This window comes from Malurus melanocephalus, unplaced genomic scaffold (assembly GCF_030028575.1).
Source record: "Malurus melanocephalus ecotype Western Australia unplaced genomic scaffold, MMel_1.1 scaffold_286, whole genome shotgun sequence".
In the NCBI taxonomy this organism is placed as follows: domain Eukaryota; kingdom Metazoa; phylum Chordata; class Aves; order Passeriformes; family Maluridae; genus Malurus; species Malurus melanocephalus.
This window is the reverse complement of record NW_026623518.1, coordinates 610,379-625,913: the sequence shown is the minus strand read 5'-3', so window position 1 is coordinate 625,913 and position 15,535 is coordinate 610,379. Positions and strand designations below refer to the sequence as shown.

Sequence of the window (15,535 nt, the reverse complement as noted above, 5' to 3'; positions counted from 1 at the left end):
AGAGAAGTTACCTGGCATAGAAAAACAAAGTAGCAAGTACACCTGATTTTGGGTGGGGTGAGCGCTGCAGATACACGTTCCCCGATGCCTGGGGGTGACACCTGCCCGATCGGTGCCAGCTGGCCCTGCCATGCCCCAAGAACGTCCCTGGCAGATGCCGGGAGGAATCCAGCCTGTCCCACCCGTGTCCACCTTCACCCGGGGCTGGGCTGGGAAGAGAGGGCTCTGCCGCTGGGAAGGGGGTGACCCCAGCTTTGTCCAGCTGAGAAACAGAGTCTGGATGGCAAGAACGGGGTGGAATTGTGAGTCTTGGACCCCTTTACCACCAGGGAAGCTGCCAAGGTGAGGGTGCGGAGGGAGCCCTGCCCTGCCCTAGGAGAAGCACTCCCAAACCCGACTGAGCTCTCCGAACAAGAGAGAGGAGGGTGGAACCAGAAGGTTTTGCCACTCCTTAGCAAAGCCCCAACCTTGAAGCATCTCCTGAGCTTGTGCTCCCKAAGGCGGTGGGTGGGAGGCACTGGGGACCGTCCTGGCCCTTCCTCAGCACCCAGCCAGGTGYAGGAAATGTCCCCTCAGCCTTCCCCTCGCCGAGAGGGGCTGCTGGTGCCGAAATGACAAGTGACAGCACCTCGGGCACCCCCAGCATCGCCCCTGTCCTGCAGGGCACAAGAGGGACACGGCGGCGGTTCCTGCTGCGAGAATCCCAGCTGAGGGATGCGAGCCCTGCAGGGATCCCCCGCAGCACAGAAAACCGCCCTGCGTGGAAAAGGGGCCGGTCCCGGGCTGGGAAGGAGGAGGAGAGGGTGGGTCAGTGCCTCCTGTCAGGCTCCGGAGCGCAGGCGGCAGCGGGGCTCTGCTCTGACCGCGGGCAGGGAGCCCCGCTCCGCTCCTCGCACCATGATCCTCTGGCTGTGCCTCTGCTGGGGCTTCTCCCCCTCGGCAGGACAGCCCGACTCGGAGCTGATGGCCAGGTACCTGGAGGAGCAGCTGCTGGCGGATTACAGCATCGTGGAGCAGGTAGGGTTCGAGCGGAGTTTGACTGAGAACATCAGGTGGCMGCGGCTGGTTTGTCCCCTCCTCACCAGCAGCGTTGACACGCGGGGCAGTCTGATAAAAACGCATTTATTCTACCTGTCCCTGCAGCTCAGCTCCGTGCTACAATCAGCATGGAACTGTGCTGGAGGTGCTAATCCCGGAGATCACCCTCCCCTGACGGTTCTGCTGCCCTGGGGGGTTTGCCCTGACATCCATCCCCTCTCCTGGGCTAACGGGGCGTTTCACGGGGACAAGGGAGTTAACGCAGTCCTGGCCTGGCCACGCTCCAGGCTGAGTAATTCCGAGTATTTCAGGCTCGGGGGAAAGTTTTTTTTTTCTGCCTATGGTCTTACTGTACTTGATTTTTAACTCGTGTTGGATGAAACAAACCACATGGATTTCAGCTTCTAAAATGCTTCTTGACAATGAAAGAAAAAAAAATACTCTACAAATGAGGGCTGTTAGGTTGTGTTATTGTGTGGTTTAGATTTTCTGAGGAAATGGGATTGAAAGAACAAGAAACTTTTTGGAATAGTTTGGGTGGTGGTTTRAGAGGCTGTGATCCATTTCAAGTGGAAGGTGTCCCTGCCCATGTTAGGGAGGGTGGCACTTGATGAACTTTAAGGTTTCTTCCAATYCAAACAATTCTGATTCTATAAAAGCCTGAGTTTCAGGTTTACGCTCACATCTGTTAGGTCCATAACAGATCAGATACCACGTGGGACTTTGCATCACTTATCTAAATCATCAGTTATCTAAATTTGATCAGATCTGAGAGACTCTCTAGTATCTGAGACATCCATGTGGGCCTGACAGATAAAATGCAGGAACTGTGGAATATCTGTGCCTTGCTGGAGGTCAGGTGGGATACCCCAGTGTGCCTAAAATGTCAATATTTGCCTGTATTTGGAATCTTCTGCCATGCAGTAGGTGGGAAGAGTGAGACTTTTCATGGGTATCTGTATCCATCCTACTTAGAAGAGGAAGAATGTCTCTCCAGATGCATCCACATGAGGAAATAACTTTATTGTCAATCCTGATTACTAGGACGCATATTCCTTTTGGGGGGAATTCAGCCACAAACCAACACTGTTTTACAAACCCACCTGTCCAAGTGGAGGAGAATATCCCCACCACTGCCAGTGGAGTGGTATCTGGGATCACTCACCTGCTTTAGGAGGAAAATCAGTGGCAAAGCTCAAAGAACAGGCTCATAGGGATAAAATAACCTGGTTGATGTTGCTTGAGGCAAATGAGGGTGTTTTTATGGGAGCTGTGCTGCTGGCAGGTCAGTGGCAGCAGTGATTTTCACCGAAAAGCAGTGATGTATAAACACACGTGGTACCTGGTCCCCTGGGACAGTCAGACTGAGGACAGAACACCTGAGCCTTGCTAGGATTCTCAGATGGAAACAAGTTATGAGGTCACTACCAGCAATTATTGGGCTTTAATGATGATTTTTAAAGGCTTTAAAGCTAAAAGTTTATGGCAATTTGGAAATTGCTCCATTAGATGATRCCAGTGAAGTTGCCCGATTAGAACAGTCCAATGGACTGATCACAAAACCTGCAGYAGTGCTCTGGCAGTAGTCATGAAATCCTAGGAAATAGGATACTGCTTTCTGGTGACCCTTAGCTMCTCACTGATGTCCACTGGGTATCCCCAGGACTTTAGAAGGTGTCTCTTGAAGGAGCCAAGTCATACAGAGCCTTCTTATGCAATTAATCAAGCAAACAAAATGGGTTTGTGGTGGGGAAAGATAAAACCAGGAACCAAGTTTCCAGTTTCACTGATTAGTCTTTAAAAAGCCCTGTGACCATTYCATGCAGAACAACAGGTGGATTTGTTCCAAAAATGTGAATTTTTAGTAAAAATATGCTGAGGATTATTGATCTCTCAACCTTGCCTCTGCTTCAAGCAGAATTTCCCAAGGGAGCTGTTTTCCTTTGGTCCTAATTTTATGAGATGTTGGCTAAAATAATGCAGAAGGAAATAGAAAAGATTYTCATGGATGAAACTTTAATTTCCCCACTGGGCTTTCCTGAGCTTTTCAATGCATGATATAAACAGTCATAAAATAATCTCTTTGGCAAGGGCTACTGCTGTTTCAGTGTAAACCAACAGAAAGGGCAAATCAGGTAAAAAAATACTGTTGCATTCTTCTGCTCTCTGGGGTTCCACTGACATTTTAAGAAGGCACTTGGCTTCCCTCGTTGACAAAAGACTTGCTTTGAGGAGGGACTTGATTTGGAAATGTTGCTGAGTCTCACTCCGTGTGAGAAGTCAGAGGAATTGATGAGAAGGGTGATGCAATGAATATGATTGTTCTGTCATAGGTAAAGCACTTTTTTTCATATTTTGGTCTGTGGCTGAATTTAAACATCATTATTCCMTTTTTGCATTTAACTAGTATTTTTCTGTCACTGTGCAGTAAACACCTGTGGAGAGTGTTTAGGCCACAGATCTGCTCTTGAATTAATATTTATACAGCTAAAGTTGTAACACTAATTTAAACTAGTTATAGAACCATAGAATGATTTGAGTGGGAAGGGATCTTACAGATCATCCAGTTCCAAACCTTTGCCATGGGAAGGGACACCTTTCACTAGACCAGGCTGCTCAAAACTTCATCCAGCCTGGCCTTCAATACTTCCAGAGATGTTCTCAGCATCCAGGGCCAGGGCTAAAGGCTGAGCTTCCTGCCCTCATATAGAGGGTCCCTTGCCAAGCACCATTTGCAAARCACCCAGCACCTCCTGGCCTGAGAGAGCCACATTCCACTGCTGAGCTTTGATCAGTGGCTCTGTTAATATAGAAGATATTTGGGTTTTAATTTTAACCAGAGGCACATTTGAACCTGGCCATGGGTGATCAGTCACACAGCCCCATGTCTGGGTTTAAACAAGTGTCATGTCTGCTGTAAGCTGAGTGGGCTCCACTAATCCCTTTAACTCTTTGCAGGTTGCTCGCCGTGTCCCAAGRCAGGCCAAATTCCTCCAGAGGCTGGTATGTATCACACCCTGTCTTTATTTTTCCTCATGGGAACAATTCTTTCCTTGGATATGTGTGTGTCCCTGTGCCCAGGAATGAACTATGCCATGGTAGAGTGAGATTCTGGGTAACAAAATTTAAAAAAAAAAAAATCTTCATTTTGATCAATGCAACAGGTGCAAGTTCTTCTAACATTTCCCAATCCATCTTCTGAAGCCCAGATTTGGAAAAAGAACTCCTGATGTTAGAAGTCTTATCCATATAGTGAATATGAGCCTGATGAAATCTCACTGGATTTGAAGAGCAAGGAAGGATTTGCTTTGAAATTTGAAGATCTCTGTTATTTTCTGACAAAAATCTACTGAAGAAAGGAAGAAAACAAGAAAGCCAATATCCTTCTTTCAACATGACAATCTAGGATTTAGATGTAGAGAGGAAGCCAGTGGAATTGCTGTTCATGGCCAGTTATTTTTCTGGATTTACTGGAGACTTCCCAGTTGAGAACTGGTAGAACTCATTTCACACCCTGAACAGACATCACTTTAACAGCTTCTGGTCCCCTTGATCTTTGACAGATTGGACTCAGCAGCCTGGAGAGAAACTCTCAGGCTTATTACCAGTTTATTACTTCTAATCTGAGGGTCAGTCAGTTTCTTTCGATGAAAACAATTGATAAAGGCAAAAATACAGAATGGATTTCACATATCTTCAGCTCTTTTTCTGTCTTTCCAAATAGTTCATGTAAACAAGCATAAAACAATTTGTTTGGGGAGAAAATTTCAGCTGCTAGTTCATCATTAAAACCAGGACACCTCCACAAAGCATCCAGACAACCTGCCTCATCTGCTAATCTGCTGCCTTGGCATTCCCTCACTTAATTTTTAATAGGGATGATAAACCGTGGTAATAACAACATCAAACAAATGGTTTGTTTTGCTTTTTTTTTCTTTTGTGCTGTCTCTTATTTTTTGAAAGCCGTAATAAAAAGTGCAGAAAACAAACAGACATTTGCACAGCTGTAAGTCAAAGCACCAGGCACTGATGGATTGTGCAAGARCTCCAGGGAATGCAGCACAGGAATCCCAGACTGGAACTTGGGCTGCCTGCCCAGCCTGACTGAGCAACCTGTTTGGAAATGGCCTGTGCCCCCACARTTTATATTTTCTGTTTAGGAATAGCAGCTGCCTTCCAGGGATGGGAAGATGGAACATTTTTTTCATCCTCAGCTATATGTGATGCCCTTATTCAGTGTTTGATTTGTCCAACCAGGAACAGGCAGGGGTGTTCAATGTCTTTTGTTGTTGTTTTTGCCATTCCTCAGCTTGTAAGGATATCAGAAGTGGAGCTTGTTCAGTGAGATAGAGATYTGCCCCATCCCTGGAAGTGTTCAGGGCTTGGACAACCTGGTCTRGTGGAAGGTGTCCCAACCCATGGCAGGGGGCTGGAATTGGACCATCTTTAAGATCCCTTCCAACCCGAAGTATTTTATAATTCTATAACAGACATCAGCTGAAGCCAGCAAAGACTGGATTTATTAAAAAAAAAAAAACAAAAAAAACCAACAAAGTGATGCATTTTTTTTCATATAAAATATCATTAAGCTGGGCAATCCCTTGCTGCAAGATGTTGTTGATGTTAAAAGTTTACATGGATTCCAAAAGGAGCTGTGTAAAGTAATAGAAGAAAAAGCCCCAGAATACAAATATACCACCAAGATTCCACCCTTGACTCAGGAGTTCCTTCAGCCACAAATTACTGAAAATTGAGAGAGTATTTCTGAGCAGTRTTGGTGCAGGTTGGACTGATTTTACACTCTTCTCTGAGCAAGTACTGTTGGTCTCTGTCAGTGACAGATTACAGCATTAGAATGCTTTTGTTCTCACCCAACACAACCTTTCTCATTGTTGCCATAACTAAGGGCGTGTTCATGTTCTGTGTCACATTTGAAAAACTTTCTGAGTTCTTATGAGTCCACCAGTGCATTCACAGTGCCAGACAGGTCATTGCAAAGCCACTTGTATTTCAAGGCAAAGGGCTTCATCCTCTTTAGCTGCTGAGTTGCCAGCTATATACAAACCGACAGCTTATGAGGAACTGCAGCACATGAGGGGGAAGTCAGGASGTCTGAACCCAAAGAATTTGCTGTAGTTTTCAATTCTTTCTGTAACTTCTGTCATTAAATCCTCTGTGTCCCTTGCTATGCCATAGGTAATTATTGGAATGGAAGACTGAATGAAGCATCAGCTCATTATATCTGAAAACATTCATACAAACCCACTATCAATGAAAACTCCCCATCCTCTCCACCTTCAGGATGATGAGACTGGAAAACCATGTCTATGTATCAGGGAAAGTCCTAAGAACACAGCAAGATCTAGTTCTTCTAATTAACAACAATTAATTAAGCAATGGTCTGAGGTTGGGATGTTAGATCTGAGCAGGAGTGCTCTAGTCTTGATCCATAGACCAATCTCATTGATCTGCCTGAAATCAGTGAGGTGATTCCTACTCATCTCTTGCCATTGTGCCCCATGTGAGCTGAGCAGGACGATCATTGACACTGAGCACATCATCRTTCCCCAGCTGTTAAAATCTATCCCATTTAGGTTCATCTGAGACACATTATCAGCCTTTCCAAGCCTTGGAAATGTGGGCAGGCAGGGCTTTATGCCAAGTCTGTTGGTAGCTCTGTGYTTGTTTCCTGTAGATTCTCATTTTTCTGTTTGCCTGGAATTCACTGGTCCAGCAGCTTGGTTAGCTGGATGCTCAGTTTCTTCTAATGCCATCAGCTACTGCAGAAATGTTCTTTTTTTCAGACTCAGACAAACAGTTGCTCCCTTTCTTAAGCCATTTGCCAAAATTATTTTTGTTCTGAAAGAAAGCCTGGACATGCAGCTGAAGAGCCTGCTCTTGCCCTCACAAGTCTTACGTGACTGTGAGTTTTTATCAGCCTCAGTAGGAAGAGTCTCACTCTATTTGGCTTAGTGAGGTTGCTCCATATTTGCAAAGTACTTTACCCTTTATCTCCCTTCTGCTTTTGAGGGYTGGGTCGTTGATTGTTTAAGTCAAATGCACAAATTTCTTTTTTTTCTAGGGCTGCTAACAGTTAAGTACAGTGACGTATTCCAGGAAGAAAACATTTGGGCTCCATGGAGATACTGCTGTCAAAAAAATACATTAGTCTGTAGAAATGCTCCAACTCAGGACTTGTGCACGAAAACACATTCCCAAGAAGCAGAAATTGGCTTTCAGCTTCCATTGCTACATCATGTGTCATTCACTGCYGTCTCTGCTGGAAGGAGTCCAGTGTGGGCTAAAAAGCTTAAAATGTTTTGCTTGAGATGTCACAGTGTCAGTGTTTTTATGAAGCCTCTTCCATCCTTTGGCCCAGACTTCCAGGATGGATTCTCAGCAGAGGAAGGCTCAGTTGAGTCCACTGACAGCAGTTTTTTTGTTTACATAACTCATGGATTTGACTGGATGAATATGAAGGTGCTGCTTCAYACATGGTGATGTCAGTCTTTCAAGAAGTCTTCCATCTGCTCTTGTGCACAGGGCAGGGTCTATGACACAGTTCTGGACCCCATGGGAACCTATTTTGGGTTTCTCCTTCCAGGCCACAAGGGAATAATTCTGATCCTCTCACACAGTCAGGGTTGAAGTCTTCAGTTTAGGACACAGATGGATTTTGTCAGGGTGTTTCACAACTTAAAGGCTGGCATAAGCAGAGCTCTCAGACCCTTCCCTAGCACTGGGGAATCTCTGTGGCCTCTGTACATGAACAAAGGCAGCCCCACATTCCTGATTTACCTTCTCACATGAGATTTTGAGGACAAGCCCACCGTGCCTGCTGCTGTCAGGAGGTCTAATACTCATCGGGTGGGAGTTTGCTTGCACACATTAAACATTAAATCCATCAAAACACTGCAGGGGTGAGTTATCCAGCTCTCTGTTTAGAGGTGACCTCTTAATTCCTACAGGAAACCAGGCCTCGGATGTCTGAGTTCCACGTSAGATCCACGATCATTTCCCGGTACGCTTTCACCACCGTGTCCTGCACCATGGTGAACAGCGGCTCTGAGGCACGAGAGGCRGTGTTTGAGATGCAGATCCCAGCTGCAGCTTTCATCTCCAACTTCACCATGTAAGTCAGCAATGGACAGACCCAGTCCATGGATGCCAGCTCACTAAATTCAAATCCTCAATGTAAACAGCGAGGAAAACTATTTTATTTCCCATCTGAGTGTCTTTTAACAACTTCCTTCTCCTCCTCTCTCTGATTTGAATGAGAAAAATCTCTCTAAGGCCTCAAAAAYCTTTCCAGAGAAAATTTCAGCAACACTGGCACATATATTTATCTCACYTGATTGGCTGTGATGCCTAAGAACCTTCCTATTATTCCACGTTCTCCACATTGTTAATGCAACAGAAGTCAATTCTGACCAGCAGATAGGTTCAGTGGCTGCTAGAGGTGTTCTGTGAATGATAAACCAAATAGAGGGCAACCTCATACTGAAATGACTAATAAATTGAAGTCTTGGTCTCAAAAAAATTTGGTTTGATCATGTTCAAATCCTCTCTACTGCACAGCTTGGGGCCACAGCTTCAGGCCTAACCGAAGGGGATAAGGGACCCACTCTGTAATATTTCCATTTGGACTGAAGTGGAGGAATAACTGACCTTTGCCTTTGTAGTAAGCTGGTATTTCCAGCCAAGGAATTTCTGAGTTGGCTTCTGTCTCAGAGTTTTGGGTGAACTCGGGAGAGTGACACCAGCAGCACCCTGAGACTGTTCACATGTGCACAGTCTGTGAATTCACCTGCAGAAAATGTGCACCTGCCACTGTCCTTGGGTGCAGAGTGACCACAATGACATTTCTGGTCTCTCCAGGAGCATTGGCAACAAGACTTATTATGGAGAGGTCACGGGGAAAGAAAAGAAAAACAGCAGCAATGACAATGAAAGGCACAAGAAACCTCCGAGCCCTACAGAAGGAAGGTGAGTGTTGTGCATTTGGCTGTGTTCTGGGAAGGGATGTACTCTCCTCTCCTGCCACCTTTATCTTGGCTGTTTTAGCATATCTGTCCATGGATTTATAGGAAGGAGAGCCAAATCATGTGTTATCTGCATGGCCTGGTGTCATTTCTATAGTCCAACCCATGTAAAATTGTATGTGGCCTTTTCTAACCCCATCACACAACTTTTTAAGTTACAAGATGGTCTGGGATGAAGATGAGGGAAAGAATTCTTTTTACTTCCTGAATAACAGAAAAGAAAATTAAGGTGCTGTTGTGGATGGACAGAATCATCCACTTCACTGAAGAGAGAAGCAACAATATACTTTATATTAATAAAGTATTAAATCAACAAAGTTCAATGGCAAATGCAAGACTGGTTTGACAAGAYCTGATGGGAATGTTCACTTTATTTGTGGGGGACAGGGTCAGGCGAAACCATCATGGGGAGGTGAAGGAGGTAAGGTGTGAAGTGTCTGAAGGTGTCTCTGGATTTTTCTCCCAGGGAGAATGGCTATGAAACGTTCAAAGCCTCCGTGTTCATCCCCCGCAAGATGCAGGCCAGGTTTGTACTGCACTACGAGGAATTGCTGCAGCGGCGCCTGGGGAAATACGAATACACCGTCAGCGTCCGGCCCCGGCAGCTCGTGGGGAGGCTGMGAGTGGAGGTCAACATCCTGGAAAACTCGGGAATTGTGTCCCTGGAGGTGCCTCCCCTGAGGAACAGCAAGAACAAGGGCAACGGGAAAGCTGAAGGTAAGGAGAGGTTTTATAATCTGTGGTTTTGTTACTTGTTCGCTGCTCAAGCAGCGGCCAGCAAGCGCTGGATCTGTTTTTTTCTCCATGGCTGTGTGGTATCTGTGCATAAAAGCCTGGGAGGACTTTGAAGCTTAATGAATATAGGGCTGATCCCATTCTTCTCAAAAAATAGGACTTTTTTTTTTTTTGGCTATTGTCTTTAAGAGCTTTGAACTGGGCCTTCAGGCCTCGTGCTTGGCGCTGGAGCAGGCTCTGCCTTGGCCTCAACATCTCCTGGGAACTGTTTATTTTAAGTGAATTGTTTTTCCCATCCATCCATGCCAAGGCAGATAGGAAATCCTGCACTTCAGAACAKGGGAAATTCCAAGAGGAAAATCCATGTTTTGCCAAAGCACTAAGTGCTGTCTGAGCATCTGCTGTTGCCCTCAACTGTCCTCACCTACTGCTCACTGTGTAAAGGTAATTTTTCTTGTGGAAACCATCAGTGAAGGCACAGGATCCTGTGATTGCTACATGCTGACAAAAAAAAAACAAAACAAAAACAAAAAAAAAAGGATGGAAGGAGGATGTAGAGTCATTTGGGACTTGACCCTCAGTCACCCCAAGCAACACAGTGCCAGCAAAATCAGTGGAGCTGTTCGTGTCTACCACAGAAAGATCCTAAAGCATGTGAACTGGAGCTAAGCTGATTGCTCAGTGGGATCCTACTGATTTCATCCAAATCACAGTGAGATCAAGGGTCTCAGTGACTTGGGCTATCTTCAGGTCAAGCCTCATTAGTCTCTGTGTCCTACATCCACGAGCCGAGTGATAAATGTGCTCTGCTCCCCATCAGGAGAGGCAGGAAACCTTTTTCACCCATCAGGGGATATCACAGTGCATTGTGGCAAATGGTTTCCTGCAAAACATCTGGCTCTGATCAAGGTTAGAGACAGACTGAGCAGAGCAAACACACTGTTGGTGCAGTGCAGTATGGAAATTCCAGCATGTAAATGACATGCAGGAAAAACTCATGTAAAAGTCACTATCCAAATGGCAATCTGGGAGCTCTGACATTCTTGACACCATGCTTCAGATTTCAAACAACTAGTATAAAAATGGGCCTGAGCTGTAGGATTCCACAACCTTCCCTAGCCAATAAAATCTATATAAAATATGTGTCCCATTGCAGGATGGTAATGCATCCAAAGCTCAGATTCCCTGTGCTTGATCTGTGTTCAGAATAAAATTAGAGACTTTTTCTGTCTGGAATCATCCCATGTAGTTGTTGATGATATTCCAGCTGACTATCATCTCTCAAATTAGATCCCAAAAGCAAACCATGAAAGCCATTAGCTCCTCCCTGCAAAGCCTTCTTGCTCATGTGACACCTAAAGACCCAAGGGCATGGGATCTGCACATCCAGTGAAATCTCCAGGGAAAGCTGTGGGTTTTTAAGTGAAAGACGGATGAATTTTAAGTCTTACATTTACAGAGCAAATGCTTGGCACAGTCTGTAAACTGGGAGTAAACCAGGAAAAAGTGTCTGGTCTCTTCTTGGAATCCCATGGCTTAAAACTCTTCAGCACCACTTTGCTGGGAGAGCATGGAAGCAAAGGATTGTGGTGCCCCAATTTAGGGGCTGTGATATAAAAGGTGATTGCAAAAGGAGCAGAGGTCTGAACAGTGGAAAATGGTACTGCCTGACTGGTTTGAGTTTAAATATGTCGTGAAAACGCTCTTCCTCAATTTCCTATGTCTAAGCAGATGTCTATAGTATCTCACAGTTAATGATAAAATACAAGATTTTGATGAAGTATTAATTAATTATTTGAGCATATTGGATGAAAAGCATATTGTGCCATCAAGCCCCAGAAGGCAAGGGTAACCCAGGCTGCTGTTAWTAGATCCYTTGGRGCAGATTAGAGTGAAATGAMACTGAACAATCAGTGTTTGCAAATTTACACATGTAGCATTTATTTTAGAATTATGAGGTTGCACAGAAAAGCAGGTATGTTTTGGTTCTTACTATCTAGAGTAATATGACTGTATAAAACCATAAAAATAACASTTAAGAAAATGGACAAGAGTAGAAAGATCTCACCAYCTGAAAGACTCAGAACAAAACTTGGTTGTTGCAATTTGAGTGTCGGTTGGTGAAAGTGGTGGCCACAGGCCAGATCCATCAAGTGGTGAAAGAAATCCTAGAGAAACCCACAGAATGCACAATCTGTTGGGTCATTTATATTCACTCAAGTTCAGGTGGGAAYRCCCAGGTACCTCCCTTGAGGTGGGGAGTTTGGAATGGATGAATGAATGTTGTGGATCAGGGACACCTGGATGATGGAATGTTGTGGATSACCTGACACTTTGACACCTTYTAAGATGATACAGCTGCCTATWAAATCAGCCCAGCTGAGTCCATTGTGTCCCATCATGGCCCATCAGCAGAGTGAACACCTTCAGGCTCTGTGTGGATGTCCCAGCATTGYCCCCAGGSGAGTTATCACAGCTGAGGTCACCTGATAAGGACAAAGAGACCAAATTCCCACCTCTCAGGGTTCTCCTCTTTCCTTATCTGGTCCAGCAGCAGCTGCAGCCTGAGCTGGGCTGTGCTCACCCTTGGCATCTGCATGGGTGCTTTGCACATCAGCAGCATCCCTGGAATGTTTGAGCCACCAGTGTCTTCCAGTGTCACTTGTGGATTCATTCTCACTTGGCTCTTAGAAAGTCTTGCATCCATCCTCTCTGAATATGGAGCAGAGACAATGTGATGACAGCTCTTTCTAGGATATTTCCATTGAGAGTAAATCCTGCTCACATGGCTCCATCTGGGAGTTGTATTTTTCCCAAAGGAAGGTATTAGGCATGTGAGTTTTGGAAAATGATCTTTTGGCATGTGCAGGTGGTGTCTTCTGTCACACACAACACCGAAAACAGGAGGCATTGAGGCCAACCATCCAAACCTTCTCTGGCAACCTCAGAACAGAGCCACTTTCTGAATGATGGGCTGGATTTTGCCCTCATCACGTTCCTCCAGTGTAGCTGTGTGAGAACTCATCATGGGCTTGGGCAGGAGACACTAGGGTGCTTGAGAATGACTGTTTCTTTCTGAAGGCAAAGGTCTTAGAAAGATTTTTGTTTCTTACAGCAGCTGTCTGTAAGTTTCCACATGTTAACGGAGGATGAACTTTGCATTTGAGCTCTAATCCCAGCTCTGCCAGACTCCAAAATAATTTAGGTTTAACTGTTCATCTTGTGAGGACAACAATTTCATATGGAAAACACTTTTTCCTGCTCTGTTTACTTTTTCAGCTGAGTTTAGTGGAAAGTTTGTCTGAAGGCTCTACTAACTCCCTCAGTGTGAGCACAAAACCAGCCCAAGCATTTGGAGCTCATCCATGCTCTGGACTCTGAAGTATCTCATAGATTTTTCTGTCTCTGTCACTTGTTTAAAAAGAACAAGGCCAATAAACAGAGGAGAGTAATTGTGATCCAGATATCAAGTGCTGCCTAAAAAAAGAAACCTGGGGGAAGGCATAAAAACTGTGTTCAAGAATATAAAAATCTGCTGCAAGGAGGAAAATGATAGTGTGCCTTCTGTGTCAGTAACAGAAAGAAGAAGTCATGGGTTTATAATCTATGAGGAAAAATGTAAATTAGATATTGAAAATGTATAACAGTGAAAAAAGTGAAACTCTGGAAAGGACTGGCAAGTGCAGGCACTGAGTTTCCATTACTAGAGGTCTGGAATGTTTCCTGGTTCTATCATAAAAGTAGGAAGGGATGTAGTTTGGGAACATGAGATGAATTAGAAAAGGTACCTTCCAAACCTGATTTTTGTTATTTCAAAAAAAAAAAATTGGGTTTTTTTGGCCTTTTCTAGCAGACTTTATTTTTTTAGGTGGTTTTTTTTTTTTTTTTCTGTTTCGGAGATGGAGATGAGTGGCTATGAAGATGATGTGAGGGATTCCTCAGCAATACTTGTCATTTGCAATGGCTGTGTGAGACAGCCTTGGAAACTTCCTCTTCAGAGATCTTTAAAGCACTGTTTGTGTCACAAGGGATGACATTTATCACCTCCAGGGAATGTTTTGAGGAGAAATAGAGGGAGGCAATGTGATCCACATAAAGCACCTAGATTCCACATTGCTTTAGAAAAGAGGTTATGTGTGAATATGTCCATTTAACAGGTGGGGAAATTGAGGCATGGACTTGCTGCCTAACTCAGCTGATTTCTGATGGTCCACAGAAGCATTAGAACTGGAACTAATGCATTTGTGGACCAGCATCCATCATTGTATGGATCAATCATCATTGTATTTATGGCAGAGAAACATAGAAGTGCTGCCCAAAGGCCATGGTCATGGATGTGCCAGAGGAATAAGGGGGGAGCTTCTATTTCCAGCATGGCACTGATTGTCACTGACCCCAGTGTGATGAAACCAGGCAGCCTAACCCACAGCAGGCTTTCCTTTCAGCAGCTGAGAAGAGAAACCCTCAGATCAGAAAATGTAAATAAACTTTAAAGCCATTTCTATATATTCTAGACATTTCCCACACCCTGGCAGTTAAATGGGATTTCTGGAAGMAATAGAAGACAGATGGAAAATTCAAGGAGGCAAATACAAGCAGATCTGATGCATTATGTATTGAAAACATATTGCATCTGTTGATTCATCAGATCAAAGGGCAGCTATAAAAATAAAAACAGCTCAAGACTGAGGTAAAATCTTATAGCTATGTTGATTTACAACTTATCTTTGCCAGGAGAAATCTGAAATGTACACGGATTTTAGAAAAAATGTCAAAGCTCTGAGTAATCATTTTACAAACCCCCTCTAAGATCCAACACTRGTGTCTTTATGTGATTTCTGTGTATTGGCTGGGACATCTCTCTCTTTTTCCATCAGGATRGATGGATTGGAACTGGCACAGAATGAGAAGCCGTGATGCAGTCAGTTCTTGACTTTACTGAAATTGAGTGGTATCTGTCATTCAGTCTCTTTGCACAAGGCTTTTRCTGAGGAGTTTGTTTCACAGTCCAGGTGCTCTAACTGTAATTTACCTGTGTAAAAGTTGGGCSTGTGATAAAACCCTTTCCTATCTCAGTAGAACAGTCTTGTGCCTTGTCTTCTCAAATTCACTCACAGGACAGCCGTAAAAGTAAAGCCACATCATCAAAAAGTAGCATCCTAGGGTGCTTTTGATTTGTGAATTTTACTGTCATTCATTTGTCTAGAGGAGCCTAGATTGTATATAGCACTTCATAATAAGAGCAACAGATTTGGCTAATCATTTAATAAACCCACGGGGACCCTAATCCTGGCATTTCCATGGACTTTGGGAAGTCAGGTAAGTTAGGGAACCACTCCATGCCTCAATTTCCCCTCTTGTTAAATGGACATAATAATATATTTCTGGTTCTTTAATTCACTGTGGGGTCTGGATGGGAGCTTGTGTTCAATGCTGCATACAGATGTCACATTACTTTTCCCTAATGCTGCTCAAAGCCCTTTAYAAAGGTGAAGTGCCACTGCTCTTTACATAAACAGAGTAGTAGAAACCCCTGGAGTGGAGTTTTTCCAGACTGCCTACACCTTGTCATTAACAATACCAATCCCAATTTATTGTTAATTAAAATTGTCCTAAAGCAGATGTCTGTCTGGCCAGGTGTACCATACCCTAATCTCTGACTATCTTAACCTGATCTCCACTTTCATAGTTGAGCCTAGAAAATAAGCTTAGATGTAGAT

The 15,535-nt window shown here is 44.2% G+C and overlaps 1 protein-coding gene across 1 annotated transcript in view; it reads left to right on the top strand.

Moving 5' to 3' along the window:
• Positions 1-427: 427 nt before the first annotated feature.
• The window catches only part of ITIH5 (inter-alpha-trypsin inhibitor heavy chain 5), a 42,056-nt gene continuing 26,948 nt past the window's right edge, over positions 428-15,535 (top strand). The window contains 6 exon segments of the mRNA XM_057376633.1: positions 428-881; positions 883-1,017; positions 3,997-4,041; positions 8,007-8,170; positions 8,917-9,024; positions 9,547-9,797. Coding sequence (XP_057232616.1) covers positions 612-881; positions 883-1,017; positions 3,997-4,041; positions 8,007-8,170; positions 8,917-9,024; positions 9,547-9,797 — 973 coding nt within the window. The 5' untranslated portion in view covers positions 428-611.